This window comes from Tachypleus tridentatus, chromosome 12, assembly GCF_004210375.1.
Source record: "Tachypleus tridentatus isolate NWPU-2018 chromosome 12, ASM421037v1, whole genome shotgun sequence".
Classification (NCBI taxonomy): Eukaryota; Metazoa; Arthropoda; class Merostomata; order Xiphosura; family Limulidae; genus Tachypleus; species Tachypleus tridentatus.
In genome coordinates this window covers 102,777,070-102,804,164 of record NC_134836.1, presented here as the reverse complement: position 1 = coordinate 102,804,164, position 27,095 = coordinate 102,777,070, and the positions used below count along the sequence as shown (strand labels likewise).

At 34.4% G+C, this 27,095-nt stretch overlaps 1 protein-coding gene across 1 annotated transcript; it reads right to left on the bottom strand.

Moving 5' to 3' along the window:
- Positions 1–10,233: 10,233 nt before the first annotated feature.
- On the bottom strand, positions 10,234–26,692 carry LOC143234187 (inhibin beta chain-like). Its single transcript, XM_076471349.1, has 2 exons — positions 25,975–26,692; positions 10,234–13,104 (listed from the first exon to the last, which is right to left on the bottom strand). The coding sequence occupies exons 1-2, from the start codon at positions 26,390–26,392 to the stop codon at positions 12,248–12,250; spliced, it is 1,275 nt and encodes a 424-aa protein (XP_076327464.1). The 5' UTR covers positions 26,393–26,692; the 3' UTR covers positions 10,234–12,247.
- Positions 26,693–27,095: the final 403 nt, after the last annotated feature.

Below are 27,095 nucleotides of genomic sequence, written 5' to 3'. Positions count from 1 at the left end.
CCTTAACAAAACTGAAATGGACTTTTGTTATTTTATTTGAGAACTGTATTAATTTGGCAATTATACACTGTTTACGACTGGTTTTATTATCATAATTATAAAGTTTTTCGTTTTTTCACAAGAAAATATGAATGCTTAAGGTATTCTTAAGCATAATGTACGAAGCGATACGTCAACGTAATGCAGATTGAAAATGTTGGTTGCTTTGTAATATTGTAAACCCTCTGAAACGATGGAAAGGCTCATAGCAAGATGATTCCTGTCTTCAGTTTATTGTTACAAAACTAAAAAATTATTTAACCAGCGTAAGTCAGTCAGAAGATTTACTGTTTTCCCACCGAGGGACAACGATTGTTTTTGGTTGGTTTTGTTTGAGTTTCGCGCAAAGCTACTCAAGGGCTATCCGTACTAGCTACCTAATTTAGGAGTGTAAGACTAGAAGGAAAGCAACTAGTCATCACCACCCATGTCTGGGATTCAAAGCCGCGACTCTCAGATTACGAGCCGAACGCCTTAACCGACCTGGCCATGCCGGGCCGGGCACAATAAGTAACATGCAAGTAATTAAACATAGGAACTACACTAACTGATATAAAGCATTTTATGAACTGTAACATTCCATGGGAACAAAATCAAAATTTACACACTTGGCTACAAACAGTGATAGATGTCAACATTCTTTATTGTGGTAATCATTGAAAAAGGAAAACAAACAAACAAAGAAACAACTGTTAATGGAAAAGGCCCAGTAAAGATGTATGTAACAATGAAAAGTAGTTGTATTTGGGTCTTATTCTACTTCTGTATATGTAAATCTTATTCTCTTACTAGGACACTCTTTTAACTGCGCGTAGGTGTCCTTTTGTCTGGCAGCGGTCTCAACTCTACCAGCTGGCTGTTCCTATGGTGGCCTTATTATATATTTTATAGCTCCACCTAGCAACTGGAACGATATGATACTTTAAAAAAAAAAGAAGATTTATTTTAATTATACATTGGGTGGCTACCAGCAGAGCTATGAACGTATTAATGTTATTGTGTTTCCTTTACAATGTTGTAATAATTGTTTTTAGGCTTTGACGCTATGAGTATGTTTGGCATGTCAATGAGCTAGCTGAAGGCATACAAACAATATGGATTCTTCGTAAGGAACTTGAAGTAGCCATATTTTTAGTTAGAATGAGTTCTCTTTCTTGAAACGATTTTATTTCCTGTAGTAGGTAAAACCTTCGCCAGGTGTAGTTCGAATCACTAAAACCATATGAAAGATATATTCTCTAACCCAAGTTTACCTTTTATTTGCCCCCTGTGGCTCAGCGGTATGTCTGTGGACTTACAACGCTAAAAACTGGGTTTCGATACCCGTGGTGGGCAGAGCACAGATAGCCCATTGTTTCGCTTTGTGCTTAATTAAAAAATCAACAACAAATATTTTATTTGCACATTTTACCCTCAAAAAATTAAACATTTTGAGTGGAAATAAGGACGTTGAAACTTGAAATAAAAACATAATATTGAAAATTAAAAATGCTAGGAAGATAACTTTATTTGGAAATTTACGCTCATCCTTTCCAATAAAGAAATTTTTAATATAATCTCCAATGGAGGCTCACTGAAACGGAAACAAACATAATTCATCTATGAATCTGTGCACAACTCCCCAACTGTGGGTATTACAAAACGGAAAACAAGTTTGGCAATCGATTTTTCGTAGTTGGAAAGCTTTTGATTCTGCAACAATACTGGATAAGGTCCAATAAATATGTGATAGTAGAGGGAATTTACAAAATAGTTTTTATTAATTACACTTGACAACAAAGAATATGCAACGCTGAAACCTCAAGTTTTTCGGGGTAATTGGATGGTGTTGATTTTAAAAATCTAGTCAGAATTTGCCCATCACTTGTAGATTTTGAGTTATTGTAAGCTCTCAATATTTTATCAACGTTGTGTGAAATACCATGCAATCAGCTCGGTAACATAGATGTATGGTGTGCAATTAAGTTTACTTGTACAGTTTAACAGACCAAAGACATACATTTTTGATAACTTCAAATACTGGCTGTATTGTACTGACGTAAAATTTTAAATATATTATTCATATATGCTATTTTTCTCGATATATTTGTAGGAAATTGCGCCACCGCTTACCTGCTCCATTCAGGAATCACGAAACTCTCACTGCTCAGTTTTCTAGAACATTCGAGATGCCACTCGACTGAACATAAATGGAAAGGAATCAGACGCCTCTGTCTCGGTTACTTCTCACTCACTAAGTTGGTCACTTCGCCTCCTTCCACACACAGTCAAAATAAAGACCAATATTCTTCATCGCATTACACACGCGATATAATCAAATTGTGCAAACCTTAATTGTATTTTAAATATTGTAATATAGCTGTGTAAAAATAAATTATTTTACATTTTTAAATACCCAGTTCAACTAAAGTTCGAAAGCGTAAAACACAAATCACCGAAACAATTTCTGCTACACAGAAAAAAACATCATACACAAAGTAAAGGTAGCTTACTACCACAGTTTTCAGTGTAACATTAATGACCAAGAAAAGTATTGGGCTCCACATGTGTGTTATGCAGCTTACATACATGGCTCGACACAGTGGCTCAAGAAGAAAAGAGCAAATATACCATTTGCAGTTCCTATGATACAGCATGAACCTAAAGATAATCAAACTGGCTATTATTTTTGCATGGCTGATGTTTCTAGATATTCAGGCAAAACAAAATAATATAAGAAATATCCATATATTGTATACTCTTCAAAAAAAGAAACGCAAAAGGGATATTTTTGTTATTTTAAAGAGAAATATATGTAAGAACGTTACAAGCTCAGAGTATGTGATGTTACATGTGTTAAGGCACTGATTGTCAGACCAAAATGACAATAAAAGTTGCGCTCTTTGAAAACGGAGGAAAACATCGGATTTTTCGCCAAAACGCATTCGTGCCCAATAAATTTGTTTGAGAGATCTGCATGTTCTGCAAGTGCAACATGTGCAAAATCCCTATAAAAGTGACAGGTTCTCGGTTTTCATAGCTCAGTGTTAAGCCACCGACACACAATACAGTTACGCCAAGACTGACTGAAGCACAACACAACAACGCCATTGGTCGCTTGGAAGCAAGCGAATCTCGATCAGATGTTGCCAGAGCTGTGAATGTCCACCCAAGCACCATCACAAGGCTATGAAATCGTCACCAACAACATGGAGCAACTCGTGACCGTGCACGATCTGGCAGACCTCGTGTGACCACGCCCGCACAAGATCGCTACATCCGGTTACGTCACCTTCGGGATAGGACCACCACTGCGACGTCTACTGCCTCAACCATACCAGGACTGCGTAGGATTTTCGATAAGACCGTACGCAACCGTCTACGAGATTCTTAGGCCCCATGTGCAACCCATCATGGTGAAAGTCAAAGACGTTTTTCAACATGACAACGCCCGTCCTCACACAGCCCGACTCACCACTGTCTTCTTGAGACACCACAACATCAACGTTCTTCCCTGGCCCTCCAGATCACCCGATTTAAACCCCATCGAACATCTTTGGGACGAGTTGGACCGACGTCTGCGACGACGACAACCTCAACCGTGGACTCTACCTCAGCTTGCAGCAGCTTTGCAGGCTGAGTGGACAGCCATTCCACAGGATGTGATTCGTCATCTCATCGCTTCCATGGGCAGGAGATGCCAAGCAGTTATTGATGCTTACGGGGGGCATACTCGTTATTGACGTTGAGTGACGTTAAACTTCAACTAGTGAGCGTGGACTTCGCCTTTGCAGACTTTGGATGTTCAGCAGTGAATGTGCAAAGTTTCACACATGTCATACAGAACTACCCGGAATAAACTTGTTAACAATATGTCTCAAATTTTGCCTTTTGCATTTCTTTTTTTGAAGAGTATATATGCAATGAAACCAGTATCTCATGGGGATGGTCTTTCAATGCCACATCTACCAGCGAATTGGAAAACAGAAGAGTTATCCTGCAAGGAAGAAAATGAAATATGTTTAGCCTCTTCATCTCGGAATAAAAGTACTGTGGCACCTTAACATAAACTGCCTCATCTGATCCTATCGAAAACTAAATTATCTGATTTGTAATTTGTCTCTACCAAAAGAACATGAAGAACTTGTTGACTCTTGTTTACAGCAATGGGATTTATTGGCTCCAGGAACACGATTTTAAATTTACCGAAGTAGCCATCAAAGTCTTACTTCTCACTACAGAATACAGTATATTTTGTGTTTATTTAGAAATGTTGATGTACCAATGGACATCATCCTTAAATTGGATACTTTTATTGACTCATTCAAAGCTGGTCTGAAAGCTGTACTTTTGTACAATAAGAATACTAAGCCATGGATACTTGCTGTTCATGCTACGAAAATGAAAGAAACTTATCAAAGCTTGAAGGTTATATACTTTGGACTATCAAATATGCTCACGATAGATGGAACATATGTGGTAATCTAAAAGTTACTGTACTTCTGTTAGGCCTGCGGATTTAGTATACCAACAATTGTCGCTTTTTCTGTCTCTGGGACAGCCGATATGATAAAAAACCATTTAAAAAAGAAGGCATAGCCATTGAGATAAAATTATATGCAGGAGAAACAGTATGTCGAGTATTAACCTTTAGTGAATCCTCCAAAGGTGTTTCTGCTCCAACTTCATGTTGAACTGGGACTCATAAATAATTTTATAAAAGGAATGAACAAAGATAGCAATGATTTCAAATATTTTCTGATAAGTTTTAAAATATCAGTGAAGCAAAAATGAAAGGCGGTATCTTTGTCGACCACAGATTTGGAAAATGCTAATGAATGATGATTTTAAAACAGTACTCAATCAGAAGGACCTTGCCTTAAGATCATTCAAACTGATGGTTGTCAAAAAATTTCTTAGGAAGTCACAGATGAAAACTATGACTGATGACTGATGATATGGTCAAGAACTACAGAAAAATGGGATCTAAGATATCTCTAAAGAAGCACTGATTATACTCCCCATTTAGACTTCTTTCCAAATGTTCTAAGTGCAGTGAGTGATGATGCTTCCACCAAGATATTTCTTCAATTTAAAACGATATCAAGGACGACGGAATCCTGCGACGATGGAAGATTAATGTTGGTTTTTACAGCGACGACGTGAAACTGAGAACAGACAAAAGAGGCGCAACAAACAAGTCAAGCAGGTAACAAAAAATAATACCATCATGAAAGTTTTGAACATAGCCTGAATGTAATTTCAGTACGTAATATTTTTATACTCTTTGCTTTTTAAACAGGTATTGCTATTATGAATTAGTTTTGAACACTCTTAAATGTAATTTTTAATGAATAAATAAACTTATTAAAGAAAGTTATTTTTACGACATATTTTGGATAAACCTATCGTAACTCGAAACTAGAGGTAATCAGCAATTTTCAATTGATTTTTAGTATCAGAATCGCCAAATTACTGAAAAACAGTTCCTGTTTAGGTGTAGCTGTTGTTGTTTTTGCTGTGTTCTATATATTTTTGACCTAAAGGTATTTATTTCCGAATTGTATAAATGAGTCTTGCCTTTCTAACTAATACGAATAAAAAGGGAAGTTTCAGTAACTAAGCCAGTTATGACTCTTGATCTTAAAAGTTAAGATTCTTATTTTTAAGAGCCCCCAGTAAGTCAATGATACGTTTACATACTGGTAACACTAAAATCCGTGGTTCGATTCCTTTTTGGTAGACACAGTAAATGGCTCAATGTGACTTTGCTCTAACAAACAAACATAGTAAGCTATTATGTTTATGCCTTTATTATTTCAGAATCTAAAGGCTTTAAAAGTATGTGATATAACATATTCAGGTCCATACACAGAATTTTTGAAAGGGTGATTATAATTTGAAAGGGCAAAACCCGATACATGTAAAAAACATTATTCAAAGCATGCTAATGCTACAGGGGTCTGGGGACATGCCCCAGAAAATTAGTACACAAAAGAATAGGTGTTATGAGATTAAATATGCAAGCAATTTTGCAGGAAATATAACTTAAACAGCTGTATGGCTGTTCACATTAAATCCACAAACGTCCGATAAAAGTTAACAAATCATCATTCTGTTGTGATAATGCATAAAAACTAGACTTAAATTACCATAAATATGTACATTTTATTATAGTAAAGTACTGTACTATCTAATACTACATGTAGAGTAGTTATTAATTGTTAAATTATATTACTAATTTAGATAATTTTGACAAAAATAGTATATTAGCTATTTCAATCATTGGTTATCACTTACGTAATGTATGCACTATTGAAATAGCATGTCAGCATGCTCCATTCCTCTAAGTTGTTTCCCCACAAATAACTTGTGCACAATTTCAATGCTGATAGCAGTGTCATAATGATTATGTATTAATGGTAAAACATCAACCATTTTAAAATTGTCATCTCCACATCTCCGCGCATGTGAACTAAAAATGTATGACATAGACAGAGGCTTTTCCAACCGTCAGTATTCTCAACCCAACGTGTAATATACATACACAATGAACAGTGGAAGAAGTAACAAATCGGATCCATGCTAGATGCCCTTTTGACAGATTGCATCTTACAGTTCTCCATGTTCAGATGAGAAGTTAATCCAAATAACTATTCACTTAATTAACTTGATCGATAGCATTCGTATTGGTGGAACTGAACATGGATTTATAATAGCAAGATTAAGTGAGTCTCACGCAAAGAGTGTACAAGGTCTTGCTTTGCAAATCTCGAATTTATTTTTGGACAGAAAATCCATCACATCCTTGACTATGCAATTCATTCAGAGATAATCCAACATCAGTCATCTTTGTAATTACGCATACAATATCTGTTGCTCTGAACATTTGCTCTGAACATTTGTAGCCTAACAAAGCCAATAAATTCTTCTCTAACTTCAAATTTGTCATATACAAAGTGGAAACATTGATTAATGCTCCACATTGTGAGAAGACACTTTATCAGAAAGAACAGAGTAGAATTTAGCCTTTTTTACTCGAATTACATCATATTCTATGACCTCAATGATGTCATTTTGTGAGCGAGGAGATAGATAGGTAAAATTGTTTTGCTTTGAATGATATAAATGAGTTCTCAATATTTCATAATTTCCAGCATTCTGTTTCAGATAACTCATAAAATTGTTAGGATTTTTGGTATTACCACGAAATACCAAGCCTTGTTTTTTCTGCGGTTATACAGAATTGAAGGGCACTGTTAATAATAATTTTAATTCTACTAGATGATAGATGTTCATTGGAAGTCTTACAATGCCATCCAATCCAGCGCTGCATAATAACCATGAGCATTTGTTTAATCAAAGCTGTTTTTAACTTATTTTTACATCAATGAGAAAAAATGCTAGGAAACATATTTGTTGGTGCCACATACTTATAATGTTAGAAATACTTTTCAGCATATGATAGATTACTAATAATTTGGAATTTTTAATCCATTGATTTTGTTTATGTCAATAAATTACCAATGCATAACCAAGTTGGTTCAGAAATACCATGACAAATCTCTGATGAATCCATAATAGCTGTATTATAAGGTGATGATAACGAACCAGGATGAACAGAGTTGTTAGTGCTTTAAGCAGTTTGAAGCTCAATTGAACCAGTCTGCATATTTCCAGTGCCATCACCACAAAACTATATCTCAATAGTGTCAACCTCACAATCATTGCAAGCATCAAAGATAACTGCTGGTTAAGGAAACTTCGTGACTTATTGAATTCCAAAGATTCTTCCACGCATTTTGCTTTCTAAACCGAATGTGATAATAATATTCTTTTTTGTTTAGATGTTTTAATCACAAGAAATTCCAATGAAACATTGAAACAAAAGTTTATCGAAAATAAGTAGTGTTAATAAATTACTATACGAAACATGAAACAATGTATTTATAAATTCGACCAAAAAATTGGTGTTTACAAAGCGTTAATTTGACATATGTTCAATACCAACTCAAACCAAAAAGAATCGAACAAGAAATGAACTGCTTAAGAAATGTTGCTGTATAACAAGGATTTTTTTTTTCCAAAGAATTATTAAACAAGCTATTGAAATACTCAAGACCGCAAACAAATTCATGAACAACGATACAGGCTTTCAGTCGAACCCATTATGGAAGCATTGTTCAACAGAATATGTATGAATACACCAGACTGAGAAAATAACACTTGATAGATGTCGCTGTGCAAAAACGAACAGTATACTCACGAAATTGACATATGCGCACGTCGAAACTAGTCGGGTTCTCATCTTCATAATTTTGTGAATTGTGTTTATAAAGCTGTTAACGTTTACATCACAAACTTCTATATAACTTGATTATCCATAGTCTTAAACTGGTATTCAGCATTTAATCTTAGTGAGTCTGAGTTTTTAGGCGAAGTTGTACTGTACTTCTGAAACCTAGTATTCAACCAAACAGACTAACTGAAAGTTTTGTTTTTGTTTTGTTTGGATTTCGCGCAAAACTATACGGGATCTATCTGCGCTAGCCGTCCTTAATTTAGCAGTGTAAGACTAAAGGGAAGTCAGCTAGTCATCACTACCCACTGTCAACTCTTGAGCTACTCTATTACCAACAAATAGTGGGATTGACAGTCACATTATAGCGCCTCTACGGTTGAAAGGGCGGGTATGTTTGTTGTGACAAAGATAACTAAACTAAAAGTACAGGTTTAACACCAGGTAAAAGGTTTAGGTAGGAGACTTTAACATCACTACAGGAGACTTTAACTGTCTTGAAATTCCTAAAAGATTGCAGAGACATTAAAGTGATTCCAAAATACGTTCATATACACTGCGATGTCCCTATAAACAAAATACCAAAGTTATTAAAAATGTAAAAGTGAAAATCTTAATAGAAATAATCTTAGAAAAAAAACAGTTTGTTTTTCAATGGAATTAGAACATTACAAATTACACATAGAACTAACGACACATTTGAGTAATATGCACTGGGATCATATAGGCATTGTTAGAAAAAAAAAGAATTACAAAAAGAAATGTGCATCTCTAACCAACAAAAAGAAAAGTGGTTTCATTCGACCCAAAGTTTAAACCGGTTGTTTTAAGTAACACCACTGAGAATATACTGAGCCACCATTTATGAGAAACCCAACTACATGTATTGGAGTCCCCCGTTGGTGCAGCAATAAGTTGAAGGACTTACAATGCTAAAATCAGCAGATAATCCAATGTGGCTTTGCTATAAGAAAACACACGCACATGTGTTGGATTTGAGGTTGAATTTTGCAGTCTCTCATAAGAAAGTGAATTCTAAAGAAATTATTTCACTCAAAGCTACACGAGGGCTATCTGCGCTGCCATCCCTAATTTAGCAGTGTAAGACTAGATGGAAGGCAGCTAGTCATCACCACCCACCGCCAACTCTTGGGCTACTCTTTTACCAACGAATAGTGGGATTGACCGTGACATTACAACGCCCCCACAGCTGAAAGGGCGAGCACTGTTTTCGATAAAAATAAAACAGATTAATTTTTTTCGTGTGTTTCGAGTATAATAAAACTTTCAGTGTAGTATTCCTAAAATGTTCTTCCTTTAATCTTTGAAAAATACTTTATTGTGTTAAAAACTGTGTAGTCGTTGGTACAAATAACAAACTCACGTTACAAGTACTAAGGTCGTCTTTGTTCATGAAATATTTTAGTTTGCAACTTGTCTTACAAACATTAAATGATGTTATTAAGAATAAAACTACATAGCATTCGCTAGTTTCTGTCTGTGCAAAGTCGGAACTGATTGGAGTTCTAAAGCTAGTTTGCCACTTTCTAACTTTTCATAGTAGTTTGATAATCTTTATTTTTATTCATATCTGTCCGTTTTCTTTGTTGATGTAGATTGGATATTAATATTATACAGAACTTTGAAACTCACTGACAAGTATATATAAATAAGACCATAGTCCTTTACGTCTTATGTGTCTATAGAAATGAAAAATACATCTCGAAATAAAAATGAAGGTTTATTTGTATAGAAAATAACAGGCATAGATAGAGCCTAAGCATTTTTTTATTTTAAAAGTCGTGTTGAACAAGTTTGTAAAGACCGAATGTGAAACAAGAAGGGAAGTATTTGGTGTTAAATACAACTAAACATTTTTTTGTTTTTAAAGCTGTGTGAATGTAAAATAATAAATGTTTTTATACAAGCAAAAGCTTTTATTCAAAATTCCGTATCAACGATACAATGAACTTTATCCACAACAGAATATCACAGGGCATTCCACGTTTGTTGCTTCAAGTATGGATTTCAAAATTAGCACTTCTATAACAATACTAGAATCTACTGCTATCAAATTTAACATTTTTGTTATTTAGTTGCTATATTTTGTTTGTTTGTTTAACAGATCTTATACGTAAAGTAACAATAAATTATTAAAGATAAGTTGACTGTTATTCTTATGATGAGGGTACCTGTATATATATATATATATATATATATATAGGTTAAAATTTAAAATATTTCTAAGTCAGACAAACAGCGTATTAAGATGTAGAATACATTCAACCTACATTGTATTATAGTTGGATGATTCCTCTAATTTGTGAGATACAACTTACTTCAAATACCTCCAATTTAATTTTCATACCACTTTCTTTCTTACAGATTTGGTAGCCTGTATTTATATGGTATGACTAGCTTTAATGAGCTTCACGAACATATCTGTCATTTCTTTATGTAGATCTCATTGAGACAACGCATTTCCAAATATTTTATGACAGCTTTCAGACAGACAAGGATTGCTTTTTATTCTTATAAAGACAATACTTCGACCTAATGAAGGCTTTATCGCATACACCCAGAAAAAAAAATCACATTTCATGTTTCTACAAGATAAAGTCTGACCGTGTATAGAACATACGTGAATGTTTATCAAACGTACTGCACCATCATTACTTTCTTCAGTATCTTTACTTTATTCTCTGATAAAGCATAGAATATAGCGTGGCGTGAAAATGAAATTATCGTTAGCTTCATCGTGTACAGACCAGAAACTATTAAGAAATAAGCCATAGTTATGAGAATAAAATTGAAATGAAGGTTAATCGACGCATTGATGTTGTGAACTACACGCGTCACAGACATTTGTTTTCGAAACGTACAATTTTTTTGCAATATCAAAATTCATGATGTTATTTTGCAAATTGGAATTAACTTTGTCCTCTATATGTTTCTCTAATAAGTTTCTATTTAAACTTGTATTAAGAGCAATTTATCAATTGATTCTTGATAAACAAATCGCGTGTTCTATGAAAAATAGGAGCATTTATTTTTAACTTATTATACAAACATTTGTTATGCATTCTTTAATATCTCGGAGAACTAATATAAGGGTAAGTTTTTTAAATCTAATACCTAAAAATTTTTTCTCATATATAACTAAAAAGTATTCTTTTTTTGTTACGTACTGAAATATGCTGTATTAATTAGGAAAACTGCTTTCAAAAACACGCGAATTAAATGTTTTGAACAATCTAATTAAAACTGAGTAAGATAATTTACAATATTATATGTTCTTAAAAATTTTAAAGAATGTAAGTTACTCTGTAATAATGTTTTTATAATACAGTATTTTTTTATTTTTTGTTGCCTTCACACACAACTTAATAAAAAGACAGTATTTTAAGAATAAATCCTGCTCTGACTTTGAATTACTTAAAATATTTATTACGACGTAGAATAAAAATACGGAAAAAATATATATATTATTAACAAATATCTTAAGATTGCTGAGCTTCCTTTTAACCTACCAAGCCATAGATTTTTTCAATACAATTATGATACGTTCAAAATATAAGAATTTACTGGCCACTTGAAACATAGGCTAAATTCTGAAGGTGTTAGATAATAAATGATGAGCATTAATACAAGCAAGAAGTAACTTGTAGGTTAAACAGCTTTTTTTCATGGCGTTTAAAACAAAGGCACCACAAACGAACTATCACAGTGCGACTTGAACTAATTCAAGAATTCACAATCTCCCGCAACCAGAGCTAAGATTGGCCTCTGACCTATTCTAGCTCAGAAAAATATTACATCACTTTTATTTTTGGAATCGGTAGTTGGACCAGAAACCTTTAAGGCTATTATCTTCCGATTTATCGACACAACACTAGGACGGATTTTCAAGTTATTTACTGATATCAGTCACTACGTACAGCCACATTCCTCCACTTTCATGTTTGGAAGATCGGCCTTGTAAATATTTCGGTCTCCATCAAGATACACTATCGACATTTTTGTCAACTTTGTTGGAGCACAACAAGGAGTTATAGATGCAAACGGGTTCTTCCGACGATACTCATCTAAAACTTGAGAATAATAATAGCGATCCGGAAACAAGTCGGGCGTCTGTGGAGATCGACCACATTCTCCTACACAGTAATTAGCGCTGTACCCTCTGGGCCACACGATCCAGTCGTCCCAATTAAGTTGTTTGAAACTAACCCACAGGCTCTGCTTACAGCATTGAGTGGTATGAGTGTTACACGTAACAGCATATCTTCTGCTTCTTCGTCGAGGTATGGGCTCTGTAGATATTGCTAAGAATGGTCTGATACCCGGTGCCGATGACTGGTTATGTCTATGGGAATGACGATGTCGTCTCCGATGACCTCTCCTTCTTATCCCGTTAACGCCGCTGAAAAGGACTGGTTCTACAGCTGTACCACAACCACTACAGTCAACAAGTAGAGTTAATTTTGTACTTTCAGGCTTAGAAAACCAATCCCGTACAGGGACGCGTAGGTTAAACCGCTGCCATCCAACTGTAGAAGACTCAACATCGTGGGATCGGAGCCATCTCAGTGTTTTCACTGTATTGTTTGGGAATCGGTCTGCCTGGAATACGTATAGCGTCAGATTATTTCTCGGTGTTGTCTCATCTGAAACTCTTGGCGTTTTCTGACGGAGCTGAATCCACAGATTTGCCGATACTACTCGAAGTCGTTGAGAACGGCTTTGGGGATGGTAGAAGTCCAACAGAATATTCTCGTTCCATCTACCACCTGCAAGAAAAATACAGTTTATGTTATTAACGTTTCACGTTCATTTCTACCCGAATGGAACATTTCTGTAAAAGGGATAATTTCAACCCATATGCCAGTCCTACAGCTCTCTACATAGGTTACTAGATATAATACATAATATGTTTTAAATATGCAAATATAAAATTAACTAATTAATAATTAGAAATAGGTAATTAACCAAGATCATAATTGCTAGGCGATTACTACAACCTCAAATTTGCAGTCGTTGAGAGTGTATATTGTAATACAACTTTCAATTTCTTTTTGCTTGTTTTAATATTTTTATGGGACATATCAAGTAAATGAAATTTGTGCAATAAAATGATTAGCGAGAATGTGCAGTCATGACCAGAAACGTTCTTTATAATAAAACTTATAGGAATTAATAAGATTTTTATCAATAAGTAGTGATACACAGTCAAAAACCGGTTGCCTTATCTGTCGGTTTTGTGAACGCAAGTCGTTATTCATATTACATTACTGAATATACTTCTGGTTCGACTATTAGCAAGTCTGTATTTCTTCCGAGACATTTAAGTAATTTAGTAGTGTTTAGTGAGTCAAAAGACGTAAAGAATCAATACTTATCATACAGTCACTGTGGTATTTGGCATTTCGTAGCCTATAATCCTATACGGTCCCTACGCCTCAATGGGTTTTATAAATAGATTTTCTTCAACCATTTAGGCATCTAATTATTTGTGAGCCTGTGGTTTTGTTGATTACAGACCTTCTAATGATATGAGTCACAGAAGAAAAAAACACCAGTAATATTACAGCTCGTCCTATTAATTAGTGTTGGGGTTCCCTGTGTATTTTACATGTATATTTCATCCATTTGTTTTATTCTTGGCCAGTTCTCTACACGTGCGTGGTAATCGTCGAAAGCAAAATTATTCGATACCACGTAATGTGTAGACCCTTCCCCCTCCAGTAATGAACGGAATAAATTCACCCCGGTAAAGATTAATAACTACTACAGTAAATGCCACGGAGAAAATATTAAGTAGAAAACTCTTTTTACCAAATTAACAAGTGTGTACGTAGGCTTAACTTATGTTACAACCACACAGCATTTGCGAAAACTCATCTGCACAGACTATGGTCAGATTAAAATTATCTCTAGAAAAATCCTAGACATCTCGTACTTTTGTTTCTTGTTGTTGTTTTTTTTCACTTTACTTGGTTATTCAATTATAAGACTTTTAAGTGCAGTGTGTCAGGCGAACGAATAGAACAAAGACAATCTGTAACAGTGAAGTGCAGTGGGTAACACAATTTGGACTTCAACAACTCTAACCTAGGTCAGTAGGTTAACATATTATGAGCCAGAACTACAGAGCAAAGTGAAGTAGGCTAAGTTTACTCGTGAATCCGAACCGTTAAATGTTTAAACATAAAAGGGAACTGCATCTGTGATGAAACTCAACTGAAGCCCTTTTGGTCAACATTACAGTAAATTCACCATAAAACAAAACCGAGTTTACGTGGTCTTTCATACATTCCATCGGTGAGACTGGGCAATGGTATGTTTATGGACTCACAACGCTAAAATTCGAGGCTCTGTTCTCCACGATAAACACAGCAGAGAGCCAAATGTAACTTCGCTTTAAAATAAAATATAAAATGTATGCCTTGCAGATAAAGTAGATAAAGGAAACTTCAAAAAACAACAAAAACAGAAAAACATGCCCACAAAAGTTTAAATATTTGTTTCTTTTCTGTTCTTTATCACGTGGTGCAATATAAAAAAAGCCACACTAGAAGCTTTTTCCTTTATAATACAATATGTTTTATGCAATCGATAGACCTTTATGAAGCCAAATATATGGGTTTCAAATTCTAAGTTTTTGTTTTCTTTCTACATTTTTACTAGTGTTAAATATTAATGAGGTTTGAACAGCGGTACTTTTCATATTTTTATAGCTTTCATTGTCACATTTATTGATAACAAATTTCCAGGATTATTTTTAGTTACATATGCGGTGTTGTCTGATTACTTATATCTTGATTATTAGTTATCATATCAATAATATTTATTTTAGATAATCGCCAGAAATATTTTTACATATAATTGTTTTGTCACATTATAAAAATTATGAATTTCAAACCATTATGCGTGTATTTACTTAGGAATTTGTAAATTAATTTTCGATATTTATATTTTAATGTTAATATATTTTTAATTATAAATTTTATTCCACATCTATTTGAAAATTTGCTTAATATCATATCGTACTTTTCAATGCTGCAACAAGAGCTATAAGCCTAGCATGACCTAATCATTAGTTCATTCAAGTCTCATTCTACGTGTTCGAATCCCGTCGACAAACATGCTTGCCCTTTCAGAAGTGAGGTTATATGTGGTGGTCAATCCCGCTATTCGTTGGTAAAAGAGTAGCCCAACAGTTGACGGTGAGTAGTAGTGACTAGGTGCCTTCACTCTAGGCTTACACTGCTAAATTAGGGACGACTACCACAGATAGTTCTCGTGTAGCTTTGCGTGAAATTCAAACAAACCAGCCTTTTAGAAGTGAGAGCATTATAATGTAAAAATCGATCCCACTACTCGTTGGTAAAATTGTAACCCGAGAGTTGATAGTCGATGTTGTTGACTGTTTTCTCTCTGCTCTATCGTTTCAAAATTAGGAACGGCTAGCGCAGGTAGCCATCGTGTAGCTTTGCGCGAAATTAAAAACAAACAAACAAAAACAACAACAACAAATAAACAAATCCAATTCTAAATCAGACAGCACTCATTAGATTTGTAGACAATTTTTATCAAGATACGTTTGTCACAACAGGTGTAAAGAAACTATTGGCAAATAAAATCAAGTTTTACATTTTTGTTTATCCCTGACGTAATGTCTGATGGTGAGACACAGAAGAATAAATAAAAGGTATTTATCAAAATAACAGAATGTTGAAACCGTTGGCAGGTATCCAACAGAGAAATCATCGGTTCTGAACGTTGTTTGTAGCGCGTCTGGAAACCCTGCAAGAACAAAATAGATCATAGCTATTTGTTTTATATTACTTCTACGTTCGCATTACTTCAAACGATGAAGCCGATGACAGGTGTACAAAAGCAAAATCGACGATTCTTGTTAAAATATCCATATTATCTATAAAAAAAACTGTTCGTAGCGCGTCCAGAAGCCAGTCATACAAGGAAAATAGACTCAACAGCTATTTGTTTTGTATTAGTTATACAGTCACATTCCTTCAAGTGGCGCGTATTTCAATAGCGAAATAATCAATTATGGTTAAAACACCAGTATTAGCTATAAAAAGACTTGTTTTTAGTGTGTCTAGAAGCACTAAAGTGACACACACACACACAGTTATTTGTTTCATATTACTTTTGTGCTCACGTTCCTTCAGCTGGCAGACACGACCATGCACACAGCTCCACAAGGTAAACCTGTGGAAGAAACAAGCCCGGTCGAACTCAAACGTCACTGAGGTCACTATCCCGAGCCATGCTGTGAGGCCGCAGCACAGATATGGACCTTTTAGCGGTCAAACACATTTTGTTGTTGTTGTTTTTGCAAAGTGCAAATGCATAACCTCAGGTCTAAAATAAAACAGAGACGCAGACTTTAATATGCTGAAAATCGCCACATGTTGTCCTTACCTAATGTTTATTATTTAATTGTTACTATTTCCTGAGTCTGGTCGTCTGGTGTATTTAATACTGCTGTGACGCTCGTGACCAAAAGTGTATATTTTATTCATTAACATTTTATTAACGTTAGTATGAGCCATCTTTCTCATAATATACTTGAATGTCTCGGGAATGTTCTTCCCCATACCTCACTCCCCGCTGTGCTAGCAATAACGGCGTTTTCTGCAAGAGCGACTGCGAAAACACTCAGTTTTCAAAGTTGTATTACGTACAAACTGTTTCCTTGAATTACAAAAAGAAGGGAAGGAACGTGCTTAATTTGCTTTCAGATCGGACGAAACAGAATATTACCATTCATAAAAATGGAGTATTAATAATTTTAATGGCATGCACTAGATGCACGTGAATAATTTAATGAATTACTATATATGAGAAGATTCGTTGAAAACATTTACCTCGTGGTGCTTACTTCTGTATCTTCAATTTGCATCATAAACGCATTAAAAAAAATTCTGACTCCTTTGAAGTTTCAAAATTTAATGGTGATTATTGAAAACAAAGTAAACCAACAAACATTTAAGGATGAAACTTAGAATTTTTTTTGTACTACGAACCCTGTTTTCTGTTGCTTTTTTTTCATTCATATGAAGGAATATTTTTTACTTTCATTTCCTACTCGCACCGGCATGGCCAGGTGGGTTAAGGCGTTCGACTCGTAATCTGAGGGTCGCAGGTTCGAATCCCCGTCGTACCAAATATGCTCGCCCTTTCAACGGTGTGGACTTTATAATGGGACGGTCAATTCAGTAGCCTAAGGGTTGGCGGTGGGTGATGATGACTAGCTGATTTCCCTCTAGTCTTAAACTGCTAAATTAGGGAGGGCTAGCGCAGATAGCCCTCGTGTAGCTTTGCGCGAAATTCAAAAACAAGCTCTCCTACTCGTCATATTTTCATAAGAACAAACCAAACATTTTAATAAATACATGAAAACTTTGTGAAAAACAGATCTATGTGTATTAATGAAAAAAAGGCGTAGGGTTAGAGAAACTTAAATTATTCTCCTAATCACAATTCTCCTAATACTTACATATAGATTAATGGGTTATTGCAAAGATTAATTTTTCCTCAGTTTTAATAAGTACGAAATGGTTACTCATTTGTTTCTAGGTTAATTAATATATAAATATAAAATGTCTCAAATTAGTTAACTACTAATAAAGCAGTTAAATGCTAAGCCTTTATAAACAGAAAAGTTCAAACATGCGTCAGGACTTCTGTTACTAACAGTGTATTCCAAACTTTGGTTGCTATGTTAACAGATTTGGAGATAATGGCACTTAGTATTGATAAACGTGTGGAGGTGGTACGGATTGAAAGTATTGAGTATTGTAACGATTTGTTTGAGGCCGGTAATTTTCAGTATATTTTCTAAGCATTGTTACGGATTATGATTTATCTCGGACAAATTTCAGATTTATTATATTACGTAGGTTAAGTATTACGATTTCAAATGGCTGGAAATTTTAGTTTTAATTTAGAAATTAATTGAATATCGATATATCATAAATTTATATTTGTCAACAAGATTGATACACATAAACATTAATAATACAATTAATAATAATGATTATTACAAATAGTTATTTCAAATAATGGTTTACATACAAGATTTTTATAAGCTTACAAACAATACTCAGTCTTCTATCTACTCGGGAACTGAATATTTTATCGATGGTCCAGGTCCACGACGAGCGAATTAATTCTGAGTTGATACTGTTACACGTTGCTTAAGCTAACTAACTCTTTATTCTTGCCTGACCTTACCCTTTGCAAGCTGACTTTTTACCGATGAAGTTATATAATGTCCTCATAGAACTACTAGCATCCGAAGTTAATTCACTGAAGTCTGCAATGTTCAAAATCTATAAACTTTCCCAGACAAATATCTGTAGTTTTCTGATTAATAAGCTTGTTTCACAATTATAGCTTTCGACGCTTATTGTATACTGACTGTAGCTGACAAATAATATTATATTACTGTCTGTCGATGTCTTGCGATGGCTTGCTTTTATGTACTCATTAGAACAGATTCTTGAAAGTTCAACAATATTCGAAGATACACTAGCGCTTTCGTCAACCATATATTGTTGATTCTTACTCTCGAGAATCTTCTACAAATTTAGAAAACAGACGGAATTTGTGCAATACACGTCTAACAGTATACGTCATATGCATTAAACTAAAACAAACGCAGATATTAATCAATGTATAACGATAAATCCGTTACAACGTGTAAAGATATCCAGCCTATGCCAAGACTTCTTGTAAGAAGACCCTGTATAAAAGAAAAGGTTGTGATATTTCTCAGAAAGTTGTGTTAACTATAAGTATTTCTTTTCCTTTATGTTTTATTAGAAGTCAAAATGTGTAGTAAATGAGTGTATGGATTTAATTTCGCTATATAGAAAGAGTCAAGTCTGTTGGCTGGGCAGCTATAATTGAATTGTAGAAAGTCAAGCATGTTAGCTGGGCAGCTATGACTAAATTTTGTATCAAAAACAGTGAAAATGTGCCTTTTAACTATTGCGTCATCAATAAAATACATTACATCAACAAATAGTAGAAAACGTTCTTTGTAAGCTGAAGGACTTATAACTAAAAATCTAGTTTCGATATATGCAATGGACAAAGCACAGATATCCCATCGTGTACTTTTGCGCGAAAAATGCAACACAAATTCGCACTCAACATTTTAACGTGATACATGTTAAATATATATTTATCGGCGTAGATATATTATGTAACAAAAAATTGGGACGAATGGACACACACACACACACACACACATATATATATATCCACTAATATTTTTCTTTTTATCTCTTTAATCCTACGATTTTATTTTTATTTCTCAATAGAATTATTTCATATCTAATAATAATAAATAATACAAAATATATTATACTCACTCATAAATGTGAAATTCCGTAGACATTGCGATTGAATTTATTTTATGCACGTGACTTATGAGAGGACAATATTTTTAATTAATTTTTTTTAAATATGTGTTTCATACTGACCTTATTTAACGGTTAGCTAATTCTTATTAAATTGAAAATAAGATTTATTTCTTGTTCTTTTTATCGAAAATGATGGTGCATAAAATACGATTAAAGTAGTTATTTTCTTCAATAAATGACATCATTATAAACAAATGCACACTAGAGAAATTATAGAGTTTTATAATTATTTTTTGTTGAAGTTTGTTTATTTTTGAATTTCTCGCAAAACTACACGAGGGCTACAGGCGCTAGCCGTCCCTCATTTAGTAATGTAAGACTAGAGCAAAGGCAGCTAGTCATCATCACTACCCACCGCCAACTCTTGGGCTACTCTTTTTCCAACGAATAGTAGGGTTAACCGTTACATTATAATGCTACCACGGCTGAAAGGGTGAGCATGTTTGGAGCGATGTGGATTCAAACCAGCGACCCTCGAATTATGAAACGAGTACCTTAATCACTTGGCCATGTCGGGCCTTTTTGTTGAAGTAAAACCTAAAATAAAGTTTAGACAAATAGTTCATAGTTGAAATGTTGTATCTGAAATTCTTGGCCAGCACGTTAAGTTTTTTACTAATTATTTGTACTAGGTCTGAATTTCGGGATTCTGATTGTAAATTCTGTGAAAGCCTTAAGTTTTTTCAGAGAAACAAATGGTATAGTATTAGAATGAGAACAGTTAAAGATAAGTCCATCAGTTATACGGTAAACATTGTTTTAGTTTGCTGAATTTCAAAGTGTCAATAATTTGTTGGTATAATTTAGTTAAAGATAAGTCCATCAGTTATACCGGTAAACAATGTTTTAGTTTGCTGAATTTCAAAGTGTCGATAATTTGTTGGTATAATTTTTTTATTTTGTTGTTTTTGTTTGACTGGTTATTGCAAAGAGCTAATTATACTTGTTCGCAGTCATAAAATTGATTTCCTTGTTTATTTTGTCTGTTTCTACAGCACTATAGACCTGCAGGTATTTCTACTGTTCGAAAACATAATCGGTAATAAATAAATTATGGATTCTGCATACCAACTGTAATACACTTTGGGACTTTTCCTAACATAATAAAATGGATGCTGATGGAAAATGACAGATTTCATTGTTCAACTTACTAAAACACTTGTTCAGTAAGCAGTCAACGAACATGCAAGTCTCGCTTACCAATAGTTTTCGTTTTTCAGGAAAAATGTATGTTAATTGCTTGTTTACTTTGTGTGTGATAGCGTACTTCATTTCTATGTGTGTGTGTGTGTGTGTGAAATTTCGGTGACTTCAACTTTTTCTTTATCCATTTTGCTTTATTTTAAAGCTCAAAGTATATGTAATAATTTATTTAAATTACTTTTTATCTTCGTTGTTTTCTGTTGGTACTATTTATCTTACTGTATTTCTTATCTGTTGTTTCTTCTATATATTTCTGTTTAATAATCGGTATTAAGCAATCATGGAAATTAAATAACGCCCCCTTGCATTCTTATTTATTGGTTTGTTTACTCTGGTGTGCAGGTTTCACATTTTTCTTGCGAACCGAGAGCTTCTACCAGGTGTTTAGTATCAAGTTGTTTGCTGAGTGTGAGAACAAACGCGAAGAATGAGCTCTGGCTTTTAATTGGTAATTCTCTGATGGAGGGGTCGGCGAGGGCAGGTCATAGGGCACGCCTTTATGTACTGTTTATAGAGCATTTGAAGGCTTAACAAACATGTTTGTTCTTCAGTTGTTTAGAGTCTGTTTTGTTACTAGTATCATAAAAGTATTTTACTTCTTCACTGAGACAGCAGTGATTATTCCATTTACTGATTTATTTTTACAGTATTTTTGCTACAAAGTTTCGGTTTTTGCTACAGTTTCAAAACCAGTTAAACAGGTTATTTATGGCTTCACGATAGAATCCTTTGTTATGTGACGTCACGTTCATTCATTTGTTAGCAAACATCGCTTGCATGACGTTATAAGTCCTACTTTTCATAGTTGCGAAACATTCATATCGTGTATACACGCATGCACGCAACGCGCACTTTACAGATATCTTGTCCAAAACTTATTTGGGATTCATTATTGGATTCTCTGACATTCTCTTCTATGATTTTTCTGAACTAATAGGGAGTGATTTTGTACAAGCGAAATCATAGCTGTCCCTTTATTTTTCTTGTTTTTCTTCGTTTGTTCGTTTTTTTTTTTTGCAAGTTTGTCATGGCTGAATAGCGATTTACATTTGCGAAAATAAAGTAACAAGTATGAGATTTATCCTACAAGTTTTAAGAAAGCGTGTTATCCCACTGAAGAAATGCGGTGGTCACGTCACTTTATCATGTGATCTGTACAATATATAACCAGTAGAACACTTTGGGAAATTCCCTGGGATGCATTATATACGTATTTAAGGCCACTATACTGGAATTTAAAAAAGAAAGAAAGAAAGGAAAATCAGTATATGACGCAGAGTCCACTGCACAATGTACCACACACATATGTCATATCGTAGGTCCTACAACAGAACGCATAAAAAGATTTAGTTATACATTGTTTCACAAATGTTGGTTGGCCCGGCATAGCCAGGTGGTTAAGGCACTCTGCTCGTAAACTGGAGATAGCCTATTTGAATCCCCGTCATACCAAACATGCTTGCCCTTTCAGATGTGTGGGCGTTATAATGTACGGTCAATCGTACTATTTGTTGATAAAAGAGTAGCGCAAGAGTTGGCGGTGGGTGGTGATGACTAGCTGACTTCCCTCTAGTCTTACACTGCTAAATTACGGACGGTTAGCGTTGATAGCCCCCGTGAAGCTCTGCGCGAAATTAAAACAAACAAACAAACAAATGTTGGCCAGCTGAAGCTCAGGCACCTATTTTACTCGGAGATCACAAGAGTGCTTTACACATTGCTTTCAGGGTTAAATAATTTGGTTGTTGACGTAAGACACTCCTGTGAGATTAAGTCAACAACAGAGCATAGCCCATAGTGTTGTAAAATGTAAGTTTATATATATATATGTTTTTTGTGTAATAATGAGTGACGTGTAATCTTTCAACGATTCTTTTGTATAATATAATGCTTTAAATATAATATTTAATAATTTTTCTTGTCAATGCACATAAAACAGATATGAGACTACGCATGTGTTATCTGTATATATTTTTTCACTTATCTGTTCGTATGCTGAAGTAAAACAAAACATTCTCTGAGACTACATACCTATTTTCTTCTAGAAGCACAAGTGTGTGTGTTTTCTTATAGCAAAGCCGCATCGGACTATGTGCTGTGTTCACAGAGGGGAATCGAACCCTTGATTTTAGCGTTGTAAATCCGAAGATTTACCGCTGTTCCAGCAAGGGGGTACAGAAGCTTAAGTACTGTATGAGAATGAACCACATTAAACAATGTGTTGTTAAAGCTTAACAAAGAAATGTATTACTCATTAATTAAAGTAATATTGTAATTTGTATTTCTTTCTGCGAAACACACATATTTTCCTTTTTCTAATAATGCTTAATTTTTCCCAATGTTTTTTTGTTTTGAATTTTTTGTGCTTACGTTAACAAAAATAAACAACAAAACAAATGTAGAAATAGTTTTGGAATATAAGAATGAATCATTCCTAAAAGTTTTCAAAATGTACGATCGAGAAAACCTTGCATCTTTTGAGACAAATTAAACTGATGAAACATGTTAATTACAAAGTTGAAGCCTTTACGTTTAATGAAAATAAATATTAATGATAACTGGAAGCGTAAATCGGAAGAACCTCAGCATTTAATCTTCTAGTTAACCTAAAAAATAAATTTCGCTTCGGTTGATGTTTTATCTATATTAAAAACAAATCAGGAAAATAAACTGTGTTTTATAAATAGATAAATAAAACATCAACCGTAGCGAAAATATTTTTTTTCAGGTTAACTAGAATATTAAATGTTAAGATTCTACCGATTTATGCTACCAATTATCATTAATATTTAGTTTCATTAAAATTTTGTGAAAATAAACTGTTTTTTTTGAAAATATATGTTTGTTATATAAGAGGGTATGTACTTACTATATCAAAATTTTGAAAAAAGTAAAAAACAACATTACTATACAATGACAAAAGTAAAAACAACATTACTATACAATGACAAAAGAAAAAAACATTACTATAGAATGACAAAAGTAAAAAAAAAACACGTTACAAAACAATGAATACATTCATTTAATGATTTATGATAAAAAAAAAGAACCATACCTACCTGAACTGAAATAGTTAAGATAAGGTTTAGTAAACCTGTTTACCCCTTGCTGGAATGATTAAAATGTTCATATACAAAAGTTATATTGGCTGTATATCATTCTGCCTTTGAATAGCACTTTGATTGTAAGTTAAAAGATTGAATGTGATTTTACAAGTCACTACGCTTGATATTGTAAAATATGATTACGCTAAAAAAGTACAATATCACATAAATATTTAAATAATAAAATGATGAACAGAGCATGACGAAACATATTTATTTTAACGAAATAAAAATACGAACAAAGTTTTATCCATATAAGTATAGATACTCTCTGGAAAAGACGACATCTAGTGGTGCTGAGCTAAACTGGCAATATTGAAACTAAGTTTGTTTTGCTTTTTGAAATTCGCGTGAAACTTATCTGCGCTGAATTTAGCAGTGTAAGACTAGGATTCAGCTAGTCATCACCACCCACCGCCAACTCTTGAGCTACTCTTTACCAACAAATAGTGGTATTGATCGAACCATTATAACGCCCCACGGCTGAAAGGGCAAACATGTTTGTTGTGATGGTGATTCGACCCAGCGATTCTCGGATTGCGAATCAAGTGCCTCGTTAATTGTTAAGAAATATTAATATTCAAAGTTAATTCTCTAAAATTGCACAGTTTTTAATGTCCGAAATTTAAGAATATTCCTGGTCAATTATGTGTAGTTTTCCGATTAATAAGAGTTTATGATATTTATAGTATTCGAGTTATATGTTTGTTTTTTGTTTTTGAATTTCGCGCAAAGTTACACGAGGGCTACCAGCGCTAGCCCTCCCTAATTTAGCAGTGTAAGACTAGAGGGAAGGCAGCTAGTCATCACTATCCATTACGAGCTCTTGGGCTACTCTTTTACCAACGTGTAGTGGGATTGACCCTCACATTATACTATCCCCACGGCTGATAGGGTGAGCATGTTTGATGCGACGTGGATTCGACCCCGCGACCTTGAATTAGGAGTCAAACGCATTAACCCACCTGGGCATGCCGGGCCTATATTGAAACTAATAATTCAATATATATATTCCAAATTAGAGGAAGATGAATTGACCATTACTTTTGCCTTGGGAAATACACGTAACTTAAATACTGGGATGAAGATTACGCTTACAAAGAAAAAAAACTGTTTATTACACATTGATAATATTACTACAAAACTGAAAATATGCAATGATAAAAATTTATCGATATGATACTACAATCGAATGATCAGGAGAAGTCGAAATTAGACAAATGAAAAAAACACCACAAAAAATTAAGAATAGACAACAGTTTGCATATTTTTATACATTTTATTTTAAAAATCGAAATTTAAAACTGTTCATGTCATCTCGTAACAAATCAAGTTTTACTCTTACTGATAAGTAGCTTTTATTGCGAATAACACGAATATTTAATGTTCAGACGCAAATGTTTTCTGTATGTTAAGGGTGAGGGTAGGTAATTAAGTGGGGCAAACAACTACAGAAGAAAAAAAGGCACAGTATCTACAGTCTACGAATATTTCATAATATTATAAATATACTCGTGGGCTTCATTACCTCAGTTTTGATAATTACCATAAAAACAACGTCAGAGAAGATGTAATGCACTACTTTTTTCGTGCGCATGACTATAGTTTATAACTGCAAATAACTGTGTGTAAATGTGGCGCGTGCTTTAAGTAATTAATGTCAATTTGCACTTTAATGCCTAGATATTATTTGCAGCAGAAAATATAAAAATAAGTTTGTACCTAATGAATTGTAGCGGATAATTAGATTGTAATTATTTTAAATTTGCGTTCTATGAACAACTATGAAAAAATAAACAACTGTTAATTAAGTAGTCTCTCCTGTGTTCCTAAGTGCTTAAAGTTAGAGCAATTACGAATGGATTAAAACAATAGCTTGAGAACTTTCACCTACCATGTTCGGAGAAGACTATAATTTCTGAGGTTTTTCCGTAGAACTCCTCATGGTCGTCTTCGTCTTGCTCCTGGTCTTCAGTTGTCTCTCCAGCTGGCTGGTCCTGCGGCAAAGCTTCAGGAAATAAATGTCCCGAGCTCCGCCGGAGGGCTTCTAGAACGACCTCCCTAGTTACAGGGGATGTCATGTTGGGCCGCTGGTGTAGGTTTAGTTTGGAAAGAATCTGTTGTTTGACAGCCTCGAGCTTCAGCTGCTTCCCCACGTGCCGATCTAATACCGTAAGACATTGCGGACATGCATTGATTAGTATTGTGTCTGATTGCCCCGGGCCATTGTCGAGGTTCTGTTCTACTGATTGCGATAGAACTGCTGCAACCAAACCCACGAGGGCTACCGTCAGTTCTTCAGACTTGGACATCCCTCTTCTTCTGAGCTCAGTGGGGTACTGGGCAACCCCTCCGGCAGACCCTATAACTTCACGGGAAATTGGGCGATGAGCACCCCGACTAGCGGCCGGCGTTTGAAGCTTCGAAGTGGCATAAGAAGGTGTTCGGACCAGATTAATTTTTCATTTTGTTTACTACCACGTTAACAAGGTGTGAGATGGCCGGCAAGAAGGCGCCAAGCAATCCCCGGATTTGACAAGGCTGCGCACATGTGCCTCGTGTCTGTATCTTAACACTTTACCAGCTATCAGTGCGAGCTAAGTGCGCGCTGTGTTCGTATAGGCAGACCGAGCTCTCACCTGATTTCAACCACTTACTACATATAGTCTTTCGTACCCTCTGCCCGCTCTCTCACGTGACTTACGGCACCCATGAAGTTTAAGCCTTCTAGACGTATTAGTTAATAATAGAGACAGGAAACGTGGTGTGAAAAACTCTTTTTATTGACAGCTAAATGGTAAACTGCTAACAACGCTTAGAAGCTGAAATACAATTTAAAACACTTACTACTCATGAAGTTGATTTACTTTCAATCACAGAGAAATTGAAGTGAATTATATGTACTTATATATATACATATAATAAGCATTAAGAAGGTATTTAGAAAATAATTTTTAAGTCCCTGTCACCACCTTAAAATCATAACAGATATAGTCAGAGATGTTGTCTGATGTC

Bases quoted from the DNA above. Each gene is read 5' to 3' on its own strand.
- LOC143234187 (XM_076471349.1), bottom strand. From the start codon at position 26,392: ATGTCCAAGTCTGAAGAACTGACGGTAGCCCTCGTGGGTTTGGTTGCA. The intron at 13,105-25,974 runs GTAGGTGAAAGT...TTTTTCTTGCAG, and splicing joins TATAGTCTTCTCCGAACATG to GTGGTAGATGGAACGAGAAT.